The sequence below is a fragment of the Oncorhynchus nerka genome, linkage group LG9a, assembly GCF_034236695.1.
Source record: "Oncorhynchus nerka isolate Pitt River linkage group LG9a, Oner_Uvic_2.0, whole genome shotgun sequence".
Classification (NCBI taxonomy): domain Eukaryota; kingdom Metazoa; phylum Chordata; class Actinopteri; order Salmoniformes; family Salmonidae; genus Oncorhynchus; species Oncorhynchus nerka.
In genome coordinates, this window is record NC_088404.1 from 45589024 (window position 1) to 45608123 (window position 19100).

Consider the following 19100-nt stretch of genomic DNA (forward strand, 5'->3'; position numbering starts at 1 on the left):
AGCATTCAAATATTTTATTATTTCTTATTTTACAGTATTAGTAAAGTAGCAAGACCTATGATGTTGATGCAATTAGTGACCATAGCACCTGGATCAATCCATTTTATATAACCTACACACACTCTGTAAGTACATCTGATTCTTAAAATCATCTTTGGATAAATACATAGCAAACAAGCATCTTGTTCAATTCCGTACCAATTCCCATTACATTCAAAACACAGCACGAATATTAAAAAATAAACATACATCATAAGTTACAAATCTGAACTATTATTTAAAAAAAGAAACAAACAGGATTACTTTTCTACAAAATTTATGGCACATAGTGCATCAAGTATTCTTTCAATTTCTGATACAGACCTCATCATAGTATAATTGCCTATCAAACAAGAATGATAGCCAAAGGTTTTCTAGCTGCTCATTGACTTTTGTAAGGGGTTTTCTACCTACCATTCCTTAAATCAAAAGTAGCTGCATTGTCTGACAAAAGTTCTAATCTGCATCTATGAAACTTTGGTTAAAGCTTAACACCGGCGTACCAGCATGGCAGGGTTGCCAAATCTGCCCCAGTTATAGTGGTGAAAAAGAGTTCCATTTACCTAAATGATGATAGAGCTACTTCAGGCAGGTTCCCTCATGTAGTTCAGGATATCTGGCAACCCTCCAGGTTGGTCTTCAGCTACATTAATAAAAGGACCATGACATGTTCTGCAAAGCATTGTGGGCATTATTCTGTAGTAGTACATTTACACTAGGCATGAAGCTAATGGCAGTTCGAAATGCCAGTAGTGAGTTCCTTCTCAAGATTAGTGGTGATGTCAGTGCTATTAAAGCACCATTCAAAGAGCCTCTTTCAGATTAGTAGTTACTCACCCTACACACTGTAATACCATTTCAGCAACAAACAAGTAAACCAAACAATAGCTTCCCGGCTTCTAGTAGTCATTGTAGTACAAAAACATGTCTCTATGTATCATTACAGTATAAATATGGTCAAAGAAATATTTGACGATATAAATGAAATACATCTCATGAGTATGGATGCTTGTGAGAGGTAGGGTCGCATGCACCTATAGGACCTAGAAGGGACATGATCTGGAAAGCAATGTCACAAGTGAACTAAGCCAAACTAGTTTCTGACTGGAGATGAGAGCTCGGCCTTGACTTTCCACCTCTTAAATGATGTAGACAACAGTTACCACCATAACAATTCATTTAAATATATAAACAAACTGTTTTCCAGGGACAAACAACCTATTTTTTCCCCCCAGACCACATCACCAATGAGTTAGTGTCTATTGGTTGTCTCTCTATGACCTGCTAGAGATATTATTCTAATCACATTGTCAGTCAGTAGTCAGTAACATTGGGTTCTGAACCGTGAGGACTAGTCTGGGATGCAGTGGTCAGAAGGCATAGTACTCCTCACTGTAACCTTTGACCTTTGAGATAAGGCAAGTCTGGGTGACCATTAGTAGAAGAATGCACAACAACAGTAGTACACAAACCCTAGCTAACTAATTGGTGAACAAATATTTCCCGAAAAACACACGTCTGGACGTATCTCCTGGTCTGTAGCTTTCTTCTTCCTATAATTTTGGATGAATACTAATCACAACACAAACAGCCTTTTGGCAGGAATGAGTAATAACCCACGCGTCATGACACTACTAGCGAATACAATTCAAATATTGAGTGAGATGTTCCATTTTAAGAACAAAACGTTTCCTCGCTGACGGTATAAAAATAAAAACACTTTGTTCCATAATGATAATTTCACCTTTCTTTTGAGGGCCAAAAGAAAAATGGTACCTTTGTGAGATGAGGAAGATCTTACTTCCAACCATGAGAGGATTCTTCCTTAAGCTCGGTACTATGCAGTGGCTACCTCAGTGTTGCAACTTCCGACCAGAAATATGACTGTGGCCCTTTGAGACTGTACAATGCTGGAATATGTGAGAGTGTCTGACAAATTCTGCTTTTCATATCCCAATGCAGATTGGTAACCACTACAATTACAAACACTAGCGAGGACGGAACGTAATAAGGTTGTCTCTCGTCTTCTTTTAAAGGACCCTGCATGGCTAGCGGTGTGTACACTGAGTATACAAAACATTAAGGACACCCGATCTTTCCATGACATAGACAGACCAGGTGAATCCAGGTAAAAGCTATGATCTCTTATTGATGTCACCTGTTAATATCCACTTCAATCAGTGTAGATGAAGGGGAGGAGACAGGTTAAAGAAGGTTTTTTAAGCCTTCAAACAATTGAGACATGAATTTGTGTCATTCAGAGGGTGAATGGGCAAGACAAAATAATTAAGTGTCTTTGAACAGGGTATGGTATTATGTGCCAGGCGCACCGGTTTGTGTCAAGAACTGCAACGCTGCTGGGTTTTTCCCACTCAACAGTTTCCCGTGTGTATCAATAATGGTCCACCATCCAAAGGACATCCAGCCAACTTGACACAACTGTGGGAAGCATTGGAGTCAACATGGGCCAGCATCCCTGTGGAACGCTTTTGACACCTTGTAGAGTCTATACCCCGACGAATTGAGGCTGTTCTGAGGGCAAAAGGGGGCAGCGCAACTCAATATTAGGAAGGTGTTCCTAATATTTGGTATACTCAGTGTAGATTATTTGAGCTGTCCCTATGTTCTAGCTGCCGGGTGGGGAGGAAGGGGTGATGAAGGGAGGAGTTAGTGGCCACATTCACAAATGAAGTGCATTGGATCCCCGGAAGCTCTGGTCTGGTGTCTGTTTCACTGCCTGGTCTGACGTTGCTCCGACCCTTACTGGACCTGAACCAGCAGGCCGTTGTGAGGCTGGGGAATGCACTTCCCACAGAAGCCACCACAGCGACCGTAGATTCTTGCCCCGTCCTACAGACAGAGAGGGAGAAATGAGAATGGAATGGAGTGGGACAGGACAAAAATTAACTTTCCATAGAGAATGAGGATTTTTATTAATGTCTCTAGAAATTCCTCTTGAATGAATCAGATTCGAAAATACAACAAGTGACAATTCAGACGATAGGACGGTTTAGAGTCATTCAGAACATCCAGAATTTATAGTCCTCCTTACCTCTGATCTGTGGACTTTGACAGAGACATAGTTGCCCTGTGAGGTCCACTTGGTTGTCTCAGCCACCTTCAGACCAGTCCCTATGAGGTTGATGCTAAACTGGCCCTGCGGAAGCACACCAGAGTGATTACAATAGACCAACAAACTGAAACTGTTTTAAGTGGACCTGATCAGGAATCAAATACAGTCAATTAGGCTGTATCTAATTTCCATTCCGGTGGCTGACAACTAAAGCACCACGGTACAGTGGGCAGACACACTGAGCTCCACTGGACGGTTAAATGTGATTCTGTGGTTACTACTCTGGTGGAAACTGGGAAAACGTACGATTTCACACTTCTCTCCAGTTAACAGACTGGACGGGTCAGGTCAGTAAAACCCAGTCAGACAGAACTGAATTTCAACACCTCGGCCAGCAAAGGTTGGCTCAAGGCCCCCATCAAGACATACAGGCATACAGATTATAGTCTGTCATTTATAGACTCACAAATGGTCTGTGTTTCATACCTGAGGACACTTGGCAGCGCTGTAACAGTCTCCCGCCGTGGCGAACGGGACGGGACGGCCAAGCAGGGTCTGAGAGAACTGCAGGTCCGTGGCTGGTACACAACGCAGAGACACAGAGCATATGAAGGTCACAGTCAATACACAGACACATGAGTAGGAGACGAGGGGCTCTAAACAACTACCTTGGCTTAAGGCCTAACGACATGACATTTAAGATCATCTTAGTTCCCCTGTTTTTACGGCTTCGTCACGCATGGTGACCATGACCAGTGCGCTCCCTCCCTCCTAGTCTCCCTCCCCCTCTCTCTCTCTCTCTTTCCTTCCTTCCCTCTCCCTCCCTGTGTCTCTCTCTCTCTCCCTTCCCTCCCTGTCTCTCTCTCTCTCCCCTTCCCTCCCTGTCTCTCCCTCTCTCTCGCTTTGTAAAGTTAATGAGAAACACATTGCACAGCTAGAGCAGCTCATAATCTAAGTCATTATTCTTCTTTTTTTTTTTTTTTTTTAAGAGTCAAGCCCAAATGAGTTCCTTGCAGTGCGGAGGGGAGGGCCTGGCGTGGTGGGAACATGTGCTGTCAGGACCAGAGTAGACAGGGAATGGGATGGGATGGGAAGATGACTGCATGGGTTCTGTGAAGTGGTGGAGTGGAGTGGTGGGCTCCCTCCTCCTAGCCGCACACACATATAATTACCACATATCCTGACCACGCCACATGTGCACTAATCTAAGGCATGCTCAGGGACAACAGGAGAGGTTGGGCAGAGGATAGGAATATCGCCTGGAGTTGTTGCACGTGTGTGTGTGTGTATAAGAGAGAGAGAGAGAGTATGTGTGACTCCCGATGTGTATGTCAGAAAACACAATCGATATTGTGTGTGTGTACGAGCATTTGTGTGTTTGTGAGTATGCCTGCGTGTAACCATGTGTCTGTGAGTTTGTGTCTCAAAGGGGACTGCAGTGACGTGACCAAGGCCCGTTGAAAGGCGATTATCGCGATTTCTGTGAGGAGTATGGCGAAAGGTGTTCAAAATTGCATTCGGTGAGCAATTCCCTCTTGGCAAGACGTTATTCCGTGCTGTGGGTAAGAGGAGTGGGGTGTGTGCAGGGGTAAAACAACATGGATGTGTGGTCTCATTACAGTGGAGTGGTCAGGCAATCACATGGTCATTACTCACTCATTATCCTCAGGGAGCTGATGTCCAGGCGGACCTTGTGGAAGAGAGTGTATCCCGCTGCAGAGTAATCGTTCCTGCAGTCACAGTCCTGCCTTCTGCTGCCGTTATACGGGCACTCAAAAGGGTTCAGCAACCTAGACGTTGAAAATAATGGTACAGATAAGGTACATTCCTTATATGGAAAATACAGTATATTCTGTCTGTAGACAGCCGGCCGTGATGGGGAGTCCCATAGGGCGGTGCACAATTGGCCCAGCGTCGTCCGAGGTAGGGTCAGTTAAGTCAGGTATGAACAAATTCTTATTTACAATGACGGCCTACACCGGCCAAACCCGGACGACGCTGGGCCATAATAAAGGTACATTTAAAAAAAAAATTAAAAAAATGAATACAGGAAGGAATCCTATACATGCTGTCACTCATCACATACACTGGCAACATGGTGGCTCAGTTGGTAAAGCATGGTGCTTGCAAGACCAGGGTTGTGGGTTCAATTCCCATGGGGGACCAGTATGAGAAAATGTCTGCACTCACTACTATAAGTTGCTGTGGGAAAGAGTGTCTGCTAAATGACTCAAATGTATTGTTGCAGGAGAATAATCTCATTTCAACAAGCACACCTGTATCCATAGACCTCCGAGTAGTTGTCTGTCTGACCACTCCGCAGAGTAACATATTCCTTAGGGAAATCAGTCTGCATCTCAGCACAGAAGATCTAGGAGGAAACACACATCGAGACAACAGATGAGGATGTGGCTGAATGACGAAGTGATGGGAAGTTATTTTGACAGAGCACACACACCTGCAGTATCCTGGACTTGACCTTCAGGTAGAACTCCCCATCCATCCTCACTTCCTGTCTCATCTGGACCTCTCTGCAGGACATGAACAGCTGACCTGTGATCAGGAATAAGAGGGAGCACCTTTGGTTTTACAGTATTATAGGGGATGGTCAATATGTAGGTCAATATGAACATAACAGGATACTTAACACTGAAATGAAAATTACCATGAAAACCAAAGTTACAAAGTACAGATATTAGAACGTTATTTTAACTAATCATTTAATATACATTACCGTTCAAATGTTTGGGGTCACTTAGTTTGGGATCACCTTGTTTTTGAAAGAAAAGCACATTTTTTGTCCATTAAAATAACATAATATAACACTACTCCCTTCTGTGAAGGGAGTAGTACACAGCGTTGTACGAGATCTTCAGTTTCTTGGCAATTTCTCACATGGATTAGCCTTCATTTCTCAGAACAGGAATAGACTGACGAGTTTCAGAAGAAAGTTCTTTGTTTCTGGCCATTTTGAGCCTGTAATCGAACCCACAAATGCTGATGCTCCAGATACTCAACTAGTCTAAAGAAGGTCAGTTTTATTGCTTCTTTAATCAGAACGACAGTTTACAGGTGTGCTAACATAATTGCAAAAGGGTTTTCTAATGATCAATTAGCCTTTTAAAATGATAAACGTGGATTAGCTAACACAACGTGCCATTGGAACACAGGAGTGATGGTTGCTGATAATGGGCCTATGTAGATATTCCATAAAAAAACAGCCGTTTCCACCTACAATAGTCATTTACAACATTAACAATGTCTACACTGTATTTCTGATCAATTTGATGTTATTTTAACGAACAGAAAAATGAGCTTTTCTTTCAAAAACAAGGACATTCCTAAGTGACCCCAAACTTTTGAACAGTAGTGTAACTGTAGTGTATAATGGAAGAGTCCCCGTAGTGCTACAGTAGACTTCACATAGGTCAGTAAATGATCGTGTTCCACAAAACGTTACAAGCTTTCCAATAAATAAACAGCAGGAAAAACTCAACGAAAATGATTTGTATCTGGTCAAGGTGTGAGTAGGAGTTCAACACTGGGGGGGCCTTGTTAAAAACATCTCTCTTTGTTTACATTCCCCCCACAGTTGTTCCTGTGCGGTTGGAGGCCAGAACTCTCCGATTAGCTGATAGTATTAATACGTTACTGGTGAACAGGCTGTCAACCGAGCATTTTCCTTTCGCCCGATGCCTGACTTGGCAAGAGACTTAACGGCAGAATGCTCCACAGTGAGACCGTGTCTAAACATCTGAGATGTGGGGAATGAACCTGCAAACCTGGAGCCGACTCAGCTAACACACAGCCAGGGTCAGGAGTGAAGGTCTCCCCCAGCCTCAGCCCCAGACCCAGTCACGGAACCAGACCCAATCTCAGACTCAACTCCAGTCTTAACCCCAACCGTAGCACACTGCAAGCTGTCTGTCACCAACTCACTATTTATTGTTTCAGAAATCAACTTCTCCAAGAGAGGCTTAAAGTCAAGGTTAACGTAAAGTGTTCAAATGAAGAAACAAGTTGACATTCTATAAACACCATCAGACAAATCACAATATACAGCACAGTCTATTCAATACTATTACTATACACATTCCTGTTTGGCAATAAGCACTGCATGGATCAGACAAGTTGGCAAGGAAAGCACATCTACATTTTAGGCCTAATACTTCAGGGAGAGGCTGTGTAGAAATAGTGGAGATGAGTAGCAGAGAGGCTGTGTAGAAATAGTGGAGATGAGTAGCAGAGAGGCTGTGTAGAAATAGTGGAGATGAGTAGTAGAGAGGCTGTGTAGAAATAGTGGAGATGAGGTAGAAATAGTGGAGATGAGAGGCTGTGTAGAAATAGTGGAGATGAGTAGTAGAAAGGCTGTGTAGAAATAGTGGAGATGAGTAGTGGAGAGGCTGTGTAGAAATAGTGGAGATGAGTAGTAGAGAGGCTGTGTAGAAATAGTGGAGATGAGTAGTAGAGAGGCTGAGTAGAAATAGTGGAGATGAGTAGTAGAGAGGCTGTGTAGAAATAGTGGAGACGAGTAGTAGAGAGGCTGTGTAGAAATAGTGGAGATGAGTAGTAGAGAGGCTGTGTAGAAATAGTGGAGATGAGTAGTAGAGAGGCTGTGTAGAAATAGTGGAGACGAGTAGTAGAGAGGCTGTGTAGAAATAGTGGAGATGGAGAGGCTGTGTAGAAATAGTGGAGATAGTAGTAGGAGGCTGAGTAGAAATAGTGGAGATGAGTAGTGGAGATGAGAGAGGCTGTGTAGAAATAGTGGAGATGAGTAGTGGAGAGGCTGTGTAGAAATAGTGGAGATGAGTAGTGGAGAGGCTGTGTAGAAATAGTGGAGATGAGTAGTAGAAAGGCTGTGTAGAAATAGTGGAGATGAGTAGTAGAGAGGCTGTGTAGAAATAGTGGAGATGAGTAGTAGAGAGGCTGAGTAGAAATAGTGGAGATGAGTAGTAGAGAGGCTGTGCAGAAATAGTGGAGATGAGTAGTAGAGAGGCTGTGCAGAAATAGTGGAGATGAGTAGTAGAGAGGCTGTGTAGAAATAGTGGAGATGAGTAGTAGAGAGGCTGAGTAGAAATAGTGGAGATGAGTAGTAGAGAGGCTGTGTAGAAATAGTGGAGATGAGTAGCAGAGAGGCTGTGTAGAAATAGTGGAGATGAGTAGCGGAGAGGCTGTGTAGAAATAGTGGAGATGAGTAGTGGAGAGGCTGTGTAGAAATAGTGGAGATGAGTGGTAGAAAGGCTGAGTAGAAATAGTGGAGATGAGTAGTAGAGAGGCTGTGTAGAAATAGTGGAGACGAGTAGTAGAGAGGCTGTGTAGAAATAGTGGAGATGAGTAGTAGAGAGGCTGTGTAGAAATAGTGGAGATGAGTAGTAGAGAGGCTGTGTAGAAATAGTGGAGACGAGTAGTAGAGAGGCTGTGTAGAAATAGTGGAGATGAGTAGTAGAGAGGCTGTGTAGAAATAGTGGAGATGAGTAGTAGAGAGGCTGTGTAGAAATAGTGGAGATGAGTAGTAGAGAGGCTGTGTAGAAATAGTGGAGATGAGTAGTAGAGAGGCTGAGTAGAAATAGTGGAGATGAGTAGTAGAGAGGCTGTGTAGAAATAGTGGAGATGAGTAGTAGAGAGGCTGTGTAGAAATAGTGAGAGATGAGTAGTAGAGAGGCTGTGTAGAAATAGTGGAGATGAGTAGTAGAGAGGCTGTGTAGAAATAGTGGAGATGAGTGGAAATAGAGATGAGTAGCGGAGAGGCTGTGTAGAAATAGTGGAGATGAGTAGTAGAGAGGCTGTGTAGAAATAGTGGAGATGAGTAGTAGAGAGGCTGTGTAGAAATAGTGGAGATGAGTAGTAGAGGCTGTGTAGAAATAGTGGAGATGAGTAGTAGAGAGGCTGTGTAGAAATAGTGGAGATGAGTAGTAGAGAGGCTGTGTAGAAATAGTGGAGATGAGTAGTAGAGAGGCTGTGTAGAAATAGTGGAGATGAGTAGTAGAGAGGCTGTGTAGAAATAGTGGAGATGAGTAGTAGAGAGGCTGTGTAGAAATAGTGGAGATGAGTAGTAGAGAGGCTGTGTAGAAATAGTGGAGATGAGTAGTAGAGAGGCTGTGTAGAAATAGTGGAGATGAGTAGTAGAGAGGCTGTGTAGAAATAGTGGAGATGAGTGTAGAGAGGCTGTGAAATAGTGGAGATGAGTAGTAGAGAGGCTGAGTAGAAATAGTGGAGATGAGTAGTAGAGAGGCTGTGTAGAAATAGTGGAGATGAGTAGTAGAGGCTGTGTAGAAATAGTGGAGATGAGTAGTAGAGAGGCTGTGTAGAAATAGTGGAGATGAGTAGTAGAGAGGCTGTGTAGAAATAGTGGAGATGAGTAGTAGAGAGGCTGTGTAGAAATAGTGGAGATGAGTAGTAGAGAGGCTGTGTAGAAATAGTGGAGATGAGTAGTAGAGAGGCTGTGTAGAAATAGTGGAGATGAGTAGTAGAGAGGCTGTGTAGAAATAGTGGAGATGAGTAGCAGAGAGGCTGTGTAGAAATAGTGGAGATGAGTAGTGGAGAGGCTGTGTAGAAATAGTGGAGATGAGTAGTAGAGAGGCTGTGTAGAAATAGTGGAGATGAGTAGTAGAGAGGCTGTGTAGAAATAGTGGAGATGAGTAGTAGAGAGGCTGTGTAGAAATAGTGGAGATGAGTAGTGGAGAGGCTGTGTAGAAATAGTGGAGATGAGTAGTGGAGAGGCTGTGTAGAAATAGTGGAGATGAGTAGTAGAAAGGCTGTGTAGAAATAGTGGAGATGAGTAGTAGAGAGGCTGTGTAGAAATAGTGGAGATGAGTAGTAGAGAGGCTGTGTAGAAATAGTGGAGATGAGTAGCAGAGAGGCTGTGTAGAAATAGTGGAGATGAGTAGTGAGAGGCTGTGTAGAAATAGTGGAGATGAGTAGTAGAGAGGCTGTGTAGAAATAGTGGAGATGAGTAGTAGAGAGGCTGTGTAGAAATAGTGGAGATGAGTAGTGTAGTAGAAATAGTGGAGAGGTGAGAGGCTAGAAATAGTGGAGATGAGTAGTAGAGAGGCTGTGTAGAAATAGTGGAGATGAGTAGTAGAGAGGCTGTGTAGAAATAGTGGAGATGAGTAGCAGAGAGGCTGTGTAGAAATAGTGGCGATGAGTAGTAGAGAGGCTGTGTAGAAATAGTGGAGATGAGTAGTGGAGAGGCTGTGTAGAAATAGTGGAGATGAGTAGTAGAGAGGCTGTGTAGAAATAGTGGAGATGAGTAGTAGAGAGGCTGTGTAGAAATAGTGGAGATGAGTAGTAGAGAGGCTGTGTAGAAATAGTGGAGATGAGTAGTAGAGAGGCTGTGTAGAAATAGTGGAGATGAGTAGTAGAGAGGCTGTGTAGAAATAGTGGAGATGAGTAGTAGAGAGGCTGTGTAGAAATAGTGGAGATGAGTAGTAGAGAGGCTGTGTAGAAATAGTGGAGATGAGTAGTAGAGAGGCTGTGTAGAAATAGTGGAGATGAGTAGTAGAGAGGCTGAGTAGAAATAGTGGAGATGAGTAGTAGAGAGGCTGTGTAGAAATAGTGGAGACGAGTAGTAGAGAGGCTGTGTAGAAATAGTGGAGATGAGTAGTAGAGAGGCTGTGTAGAAATAGTGGAGATGAGTAGTAGAGAGGCTGTGTAGAAATAGTGGAGATGAGTAGTAGAGAGGCTGTGTAGAAATAGTGGAGATGAGTAGTAGAGAGGCTGTGTAGAAATAGTGGAGACGTGTAGAAATAGTGGAGAGGCTGTGTAGAAAAATAGTGGAGATGAGTAGTAGAGAGGCTGTGTAGAAATAGTGGAGATGAGTAGTAGAGAGGCTGTGTAGAAATAGTGGAGATGAGTAGTAGAGAGGCTGTGTAGAAATAGTGGAGATGAGTAGTAGAGAGGCTGTGTAGAGATAGTGTGAGTAGAAAGGCTGTGTAGAAATAGTGGAGATGAGTAGTAGAGAGGCTGTGTAGAAATAGTGGAGATGAGTAGTAGAGAGGCTGTGTAGAAATAGTGGAGATGAGTAGTAGAGAGGCTGTGTAGAAATAGTGGAGATGAGTAGTAGAGAGGCTGTGTAGAAATAGTGGAGATGAGTAGTAGAGAGGCTGTGTAGAAATAGTGGAGATGAGTAGTAGAGAGGCTGTGTAGAAATAGTGGAGATGAGTAGTAGAGAGGCTGTGTAGAAATAGTGGAGATGAGTAGTAGAGAGGCTGTGTAGAAATAGTGGAGATGAGTAGTAGAGAGGCTGTGTAGAAATAGTGGAGATGAGTAGTAGAGAGGCTGTGTAGAAATAGTGGAGATGAGTAGTAGAGAGGCTGTGTAGAAATAGTGGAATGATAGTGGAGGCTGAGTAGAAATAGTGGAGATAGTAGAGAGGCTGTGTAGAAATAGTGGAGATGAGTAGTGAGAGGCTGTGTAGAAATAGTGGAGATGAGTAGTAGAGAGGCTGTGTAGAAATAGTGGAGATGAGTAGTAGAGAGGCTGTGTAGAAATAGTGGAGATGAGTAGTAGAGAGGCTGTGTAGAAATAGTGGAGATGAGTAGTAGAGAGGCTGTGTAGAAATAGTGGAGATGAGTAGTAGAGAGGCTGTGTAGAAATAGTGGAGATGAGTAGTAGAGAGGCTGAGTAGAAATAGTGGAGATGAGTAGTAGAGAGGCTGTGTAGAAATAGTGGAGATGAGTAGTAGAGAGGCTGTGTAGAAATAGTGGAGATGAGTAGTAGAGAGGCTGTGTAGAAATAGTGGAGATGAGTAGTAGAGAGGCTGTGTAGAAATAGTGGAGATGAGTAGTAGAGAGGCTGTGTAGAAATAGTGGAGATGAGTAGTAGAGAGGCTGTGTAGAAATAGTGGAGATGAGTAGTGGAGAGAGGCTGTGTAGAAATAGTGGAGATGAGTAGTGAGGCTGTGTAGAAATAGTGGAGATGAGTAGTAGAGAGGCTGTGTAGAAATAGTGGAAATAGTGGAGATGAGTAGTAGAGAGGCTGTGTAGAAATAGTGGAGATGAGTAGTAGAGAGGCTGAGTAGAAATAGTGGCTCTGTCAGATGGTCTCTCCTAGTAGAGAGGCTGACGTAGAAATAGTGGAGATGAGTAGTCTGAGAGGCTGTGTAGAAATAGTGGAGATGAGTAGTAGGAGAGGCTGTGTAGAAATAGTGGAGATGAGTAGTGATCTCGAGAGGCTGTGTCCTCCTCCCAGAAATAGTCCTGGACAACACCCTGTCGTTCTCAACTAACAGAGGCTGTGTAGAAATAGTGGAGATGAGTAGTGGAGAGGCTGGTCCTAATCCAAATTGTCATCTCCGTCTGGATTACTGAGATGAGTCCCTGCCTGTGCCATTAAACCCTAGGCTCATCCAGTGTAGAAATAGTGGAGATGAGTAGTCCTCCGCCCTCCACTGGCTTCCAGTTGAGAGGCTGTGTAGAAATAGTGGAGATGACCTCAGTAGTCCAGGCTCTGATCAGGCTGTGTAGAAACAAGGGCACTGTTCATCCACCTCTGGCCTGCTCGTCCCTACCACTGAAATAGTGGAGCCCAGTCAAAACTGTTCGCTGCTCTGGCCCCCAATGGTGGAACAAACTGTGTAGAAATCAATCACCACCTGAGTAAACCCCACCTCTTTAAGGAATACCTAGGATAGGATAAAGCTGTGTAGAAATTTAGATGGTTCCACTGAGGTCATAAGGTGAATGCACCAATTTGTAAGTCGCTCTGGATAAGAGCGTCTAAATGACTTAAATGTAAAATGAAATGTAGTGCTGTGTAGTGGAGATGAGTAAGAGAGGCTGTGAGAAATGGAGATGAGTAGTAGAGAGGCTGTGTAGAAATAGTGGAGATGAGTAGTAGAGAGGCTGAGTAGAAATAGTGGAGATGAGTAGTAGAGAGGCTGTGTAGAAATAGTGGAGATGAGTAGTAGAGAGGCTGTGTAGAAATAGTGGAGATGAGTAGTAGAGAGGCTGTGTAGAAATAGTGGAGATGAGTAGTAGAGAGGCTATGTAGAAATAGTGGAGATGAGTAGTAGAGAGGCTGTGTAGAAATAGTGGAGATGAGTAGTAGAGAGGCTGAGTAGAAATAGTGGAGATGAGTAGTAGAGAGGCTGTGTAGAAATAGTGGAGATGAGTAGTAGAGAGGCTGAGTAGAAATAGTGGAGATGAGTAGTAGAGAGGCTGAGTAGAAATAGTGGAGATGAGTAGTAGAGAGGCTGTGTAGAAATAGTGGAGATGAGTAGTAGAGAGGCTGAGTAGAAATAGTGGAGATGAGTAGTAGAAATAGAGGCTGTGTAGAAATAGTGGAGATGAGTAGTAGAGAGGCTGAGTAGAAATAGTGGAGATGAGTAGTAGAGAGGCTGTGTAGAAATAGTGGAGATGAGTAGTAGAGAGGCTGTGTAGAAATAGTGGAGATGAGTAGTAGAGAGGCTGTGTACACTAAAAGTAGTATTGTAGAGACTCACACTCTCTCTCTCGGCAGGAGGCCCGTGACTCGGGCCTCTCGGCTGGACGGCAGTGTTTGGACGGTTGGCCTTTAGAGGCCAGACACTCCAACCTGCGCTCCATCACTCCCGCTCCACACGTCTGGGAGCACTGAGGAGCACATAAAGGGCATCAATTACATGGAAACTACTGACACATTACACACTCACAGTACAAAAACTGTTTCAAGTAACTGTTGTTTCAATATCATGACCTGATACTGTTTACCAACCCCTCTCTCTCCCTCTCCCCATTCTCTCCATCCCCCTTTTTCTCTCTCTCAAACACACTGAAACACACCTTGCTCCATGGGCCAACTTTCCAGTAGGCAGCTTGTGGGCAGTCCCTAAGGAGGCACTGTCTGGTGCCAGGAGGGTGGGGCTCTGGACAGTGGGGGCGGGACTGTGCAGAGGACTGGGCATCATATGGGTGCAGGGTCAGGGAGGATGGCATCACGGAGCAGGACACTATACGCTGCTGGTAGCCCACTCCACAGCTGGTAGAGCACTGGAAATCACACACAATGGAGATCACACCTTAGCGGATATACAGTAGAGACACGTGGATTAACACAATATATCCATTTGTCTTTGACTAGTCAAATACTGTTGGTAAATCGTTACCCCGAATGACACAAAGGTAGGCCTATCTAAAGGTATAATAATAATACATGGGATTTGAATAGCGCTTTTCAAGGACGCAGTCGCTTTGCAATTCTAGATGTGAAAAAGCGACACAAACAGGAGGCAGGGGTTTCCTAAATCAAGGTTCCTACCTGTGACCACTCCCCTGTCATCCATGTGTAGTGGCAGGCTGCTCCACTGCAGGGCTGGCGCAGGGCAGGGCAAGACGAGGGGTCACAGAGGGCGTCCTGGACAGGGGTCAACCCATCCCCCACGCACAGAACCTTCCTGTTCCTCATACCCTCTCCACAGGTGGCGTTACACTGCGGAGATCAGACAGAGGACGAGAACAACATGAGGGTCAGTCATCGGGGTCAGTGTAAACTTGTCCCCAGTCTCAATTGCTACCGCATATAGATTCGACACACAGTGGGGGGGGAAGAAAGAAAGAAAGAAAGAGAGAAAGAAAGAAGAGGAGAGAGGGGAGTGGAGAGAGAGAGGAGAGAGGAGAGAGGAGAGAGAGAGAGAGGAGAGAGAGAGAGAGAGAGAGAGAGAGAGAGAGAGAGAGAGAGAGAGAGAGAGAGAGAGAGAGAGAGAGAGAGAGAGAGAGAGACGGCTGGCGGACGAGGTGAATACAGTAAAGTGTGGAACAAAGGGTAATGTCTTCAGATTGGCATAGGGGGCAGTGTTGGACCGCTAGCAGAGATATCTCCCGAGAAGTTCTGCTAGGTTTGGTTGTTTCCTCCAGATGGTCAAACTCCAGAAGAAAACGGTTCTGTCTAAAAAAATATGTATTCTACACTTTATCCAGGAGAGGAACAGTAAGCATGATATGACATCTCATGTTGCTTTCAAGAACAACCCCAACGATAAAGCAAACAGCACGTCATGGGTGGAGACTCGAGTTGGTTTTGAGTGAACTCAAAACGACGGTTTAGAGAGGTAGTCAAGAGTGAAGACAGGTATGCCAATGTGAGAGTAGGCACACTACAGTTTGAATGGCTAAAGCATAATGTCCTACGAAATCAAATAAGTTATCAGTTTTGTTTATAATAATATCTCATATTCTAAGCCCGAAATGGTTTCTGGGCCAGAAACGTCTGTTTCTGAGACAGGAGGCTGTAAATGATCAGTGGAATGCACAGCAACACAGGCAGACAGGATCTGAGTGCGTGCAAACATTCCTGCACCAGGAAGCAGCACAAAGTCCTTACATGGCGCTCATCTTTTTGTGTCCTGAACTTTGGCGACGATGTGGGGGGGGGGACATGAAAGAAAGAGAGGGGCCAAGGGTAGAAAACACTGAGTTCAAGGGGACTGCTCACGTCACACAGTGTAGTGCCCCTCGAAAAGACAAAAGCCGCAGAGCTGATATGGATCAGTGCTTTGAGGTTTGGATGTGATTTATCATAGACTGATGGTTATCATTCAAACCCTCATTGTGTGATGCAGGAGTGCTGGGCTACCTTAGCGACCTCACAAACACAGCTGGTCTGGTCCACTTGCTCCAGTCTAGTGGAAAGAGCTGTGTCCGAGCACTGCCAATAACAAATCTCCAGTATGATGATTTTATGTCTTTCTCTCGCACACAAACACCCTAACCGCTGTGTATTCATTCAACACACATGCTAGCAACTGGAGTCTGCCTCTATTAACAAATGTATGCGAATATAATCAAATGATGAAATCGTATTTAAAAGCACATTGGCTCTCTGAAGTTCAGTGTTTTTTTAGGGGGTCGGCTACTGATCAAACCCTGAACAGGACCCATAGCACATAGAGGTGAATTTGAAGTTTGATGGGAGAAACCCCAAACCTACAAAAAGACAGTTATATGGAGGGGCTGGTGACTCGCCCTTGTTTGTGTCAAAGGAGAAGGAAGAAGAAGAGAGAAGGGAAGTGAAATAGAAAGAAGGAGATGGAAAGACAAAGAGAAAGATAGACAGAGGTCAATACTTACATCTTGCCACTCTCCGGCTGCCCAGGTGTAATGGAGACACTCAGTAGCCTGGCAGGGCTGGGCAGTGGCAGGATGGTTGTGGGAACCACACAGCTCTTCTCTTACCCGTCCTGTACCCTTCAGTCTGCAGTACACTTCTCTGTTCTGGACCCCTACTCCACAGGGGACAGAGCACTACAAATACACACAAACACACGCGTTAGATTGCCTGACACAAAACACACACTGACAGAAAGAAGCACACACTATATAAATCTGCACACAAAGGCGTTTCACGAACACCTTCAGCAGCCACTTTTTATTCCCAAATGCAACTTTTGGTGATTCTAAACACAGAGTGAGAGTTAATCATCTGATTACATTTCCTGCTCAGAGTACCTTTTTTGTCATTCCACTGGTACTGTAATCAAATCAAATCAAATTGTATTTGTCACATGCGCCGAATACAACAGGTGTAGACCTTACAGTGAAATGCTTACTTACGAGCCCCTAACCAACAGTGCAGTTTCAAAAAATATGGATAAGAATAAGAGATAAAAGTAACAAGTAATTAAAGAGCAGCAGTAAAAAATAACAATATATACAAGTGGGATGCCGGTACAGAGTCAATGTGCGGGGGCACCGGTTAGTTGAGATAGTATGTACATGTAGGTAGAGTTAATTAAAGTGACTATGCACAACATAGAGTGGCAGTTGTGTGGAGAGGGGGGATAAAAATAGTCTGGGTAGCCATTTGACTAGATGTTCAGGAGTCGTATGGCATGGACTGTAGCAACCAGATCTGAAATCTAAACCAAAACACATACATTTTCCCATCATGTCCCCTCTCACCTTCTCTGACCGGGACTAAGTAAACATAAGCTCAGCAAAAAAAGAAATGTCCTCTCACTGTCAACTGTTTAATTTTCAGCAAACTTAACATGTATAAATATTTGTAGGAACATAACAAGATTCAACAACTGAGACATAAACTGAACAAGTTCCACAGACATGTGACTAACAGAAATGGAATAATGTGTCCCTGAACAAAGGGAGGGTCAAAATCAAAAAGTAACAATCAGTATCTGGTGTGGCCACCAGCTGTATTAAGTACCGCAGTGCATCTTCTCCTCATGGACTGCACCAGATTTGCCAGTTCTTGCTGTGAGATGTTACCCCACTCTTCCATCAAGGCACTTGCAAGTTCCCGGACGTTTCTGGGGGGAAGGGCCCTAGCCCTCACCCTCTGATCCAACTGGTCCCAGACGTGCTCAATGGGATTGAGATCCGAGCCCTTCGCTGGCCATGGCAGAACACTGACATTCCTGTCTTGCAGGAAATCACGCACAGAACGAGCAGTATGGCTGGTGGCATTGTCATGCTGGATGGTCATGTCAGGATGAGCCTGCAGGAAGGGTACCACATGAGGGAGGAGGATGTCTTCCTGTAACGCACAGCATTGAGATTGCCTGCAATGACAACAAGCTCAGTCCGATGATGCTGTGACACACCGCCCCCAGACCATGACGGACCCTCCACCTCCAAATCGATCCTGCTCCAGAGTACAGGCCTCGGTGTAACGCTCATTCCTTCGACAATAAACGCGAATCCGACCATCACCCCCGGTGAGACAAAACCACGACTCGTCAGTGAAGAGCACTTTTTGCCAGTCCTGTCTGGTCCAGCGAAGGTGGGTTTGTGTAGGTGACGTTGTTGCCAGCGATGTCTGGTGAGGACCTGCCTTACAACAGGCCTACAAGCCCTCAGTTCAGCCTCTTTCAGCCTCTCTCAGCCTATTGCGCACAGTCTGACCACTGATGGAGGGATTGTGCATGTTGTTGCCATCCTGTACCTGTCCCGCAGGTGTGATGTTCAGATGTACCGATCCTGTGCAGGTGCTGTTACACGTGGTCTACCACTGCGAGGACGATCAGCTGTCCGTCCTGTCTCCCTGTCTTAGGGGCCTCACAGTACGGACATTGCAATTTATTGCCCTGGCCACATCTGCAGTCCTCATGCCTCCTTGCAGCATGCTTAAGGCATGTTCACGCAGATGAGCAGGGAACCTGGGCATCTTTCTTTTGGTGTTTTTCAGAGTCAGTAGAAATGCCTCTTTAGTGTCCTAAGTTTTCATAACTGTGACCTTAATTGCCTACCATCTGTAAGCTGTTAGTGTCTTAACAACCGTTCCACAGGTGCATGTTCTTTAATTGTTTATTGTTCATTGAACAAGCATGGGAAGTGCTTGAACCCTTTACAATGAAGATCTGTGAAGTTATTTGGATTTTTACAAATTATCTTTGAAAGACAGGGTCCTGAAAAGGGGATGTTTCTTTTTTTGCTGAGTTTATATGCTTCATTTAGTCTGCTGGGTTTGATTCACAGGCTTTAAAGGAAAACTCCACACAAAAACTATATTTTGGTATTTGTTTCATAAATCCATTGTTGACATATGCCCAAAATGTTTTGCTTGTCATCAAATCACATTTTCAAGATATGTAACTTCCAAAATACAGAAATCATCCCCATTTGATGCCCTTTGTAACATATGATGCTGCGTATTGACCAATACAAACAGAGAAATATGTTTTCCTCTGAGCCTGCATTCGTCGTGCCTGTGTGAGCCGTATTGTCAGTTCACTCACAGGTCTATCACATGGCCCATCTCTTTGAAGCCATTGAGAATCCTACCTGCATGCCGAAGAAGCTCTCCAGAACATTAGAAAGAGGTTTCCTAGACAAAAGATTAAGCCATATCCTGGACTAAGAAGCATGTTTAATGGAGACTCTCTGCTCAAAGTGCTTTTTAGTCCAGGACTAGCTTAATCTGGGTCTGGAAACCAACCCCCAGGGTTCTAGAAGAAAGCTGTGTAAATACTATAGAGCCACATGTACTGTAAGTACCATATATCCCGTTCGATCATTTATACAGTAGGCTATATCATGCTGTACTACAACTGTTTGCA

The 19100-nt window shown here is 44.3% G+C and overlaps 1 protein-coding gene across 1 annotated transcript in view; it reads right to left on the minus strand.

Moving 5' to 3' along the window:
• LOC115134406 (A disintegrin and metalloproteinase with thrombospondin motifs 20-like) overlaps nt 1-19100 on the minus strand; it is a 139354-nt gene continuing 120254 nt past the window's right edge. Inside the window, exons 29-38 of the mRNA XM_029668339.2 lie at nt 16156-16329; nt 14348-14518; nt 13873-14079; nt 13554-13683; nt 5571-5665; nt 5389-5483; nt 4769-4902; nt 3599-3690; nt 3092-3196; nt 1-2889 (exon numbers count right to left, since the gene is read on the minus strand). Of these exons, the coding sequence (XP_029524199.2) occupies nt 2800-2889; nt 3092-3196; nt 3599-3690; nt 4769-4902; nt 5389-5483; nt 5571-5665; nt 13554-13683; nt 13873-14079; nt 14348-14518; nt 16156-16329 (1293 nt within the window). The 3' untranslated portion in view covers nt 1-2799. The remainder of the gene's footprint in view (nt 2890-3091; nt 3197-3598; nt 3691-4768; nt 4903-5388; nt 5484-5570; nt 5666-13553; nt 13684-13872; nt 14080-14347; nt 14519-16155; nt 16330-19100) is intronic.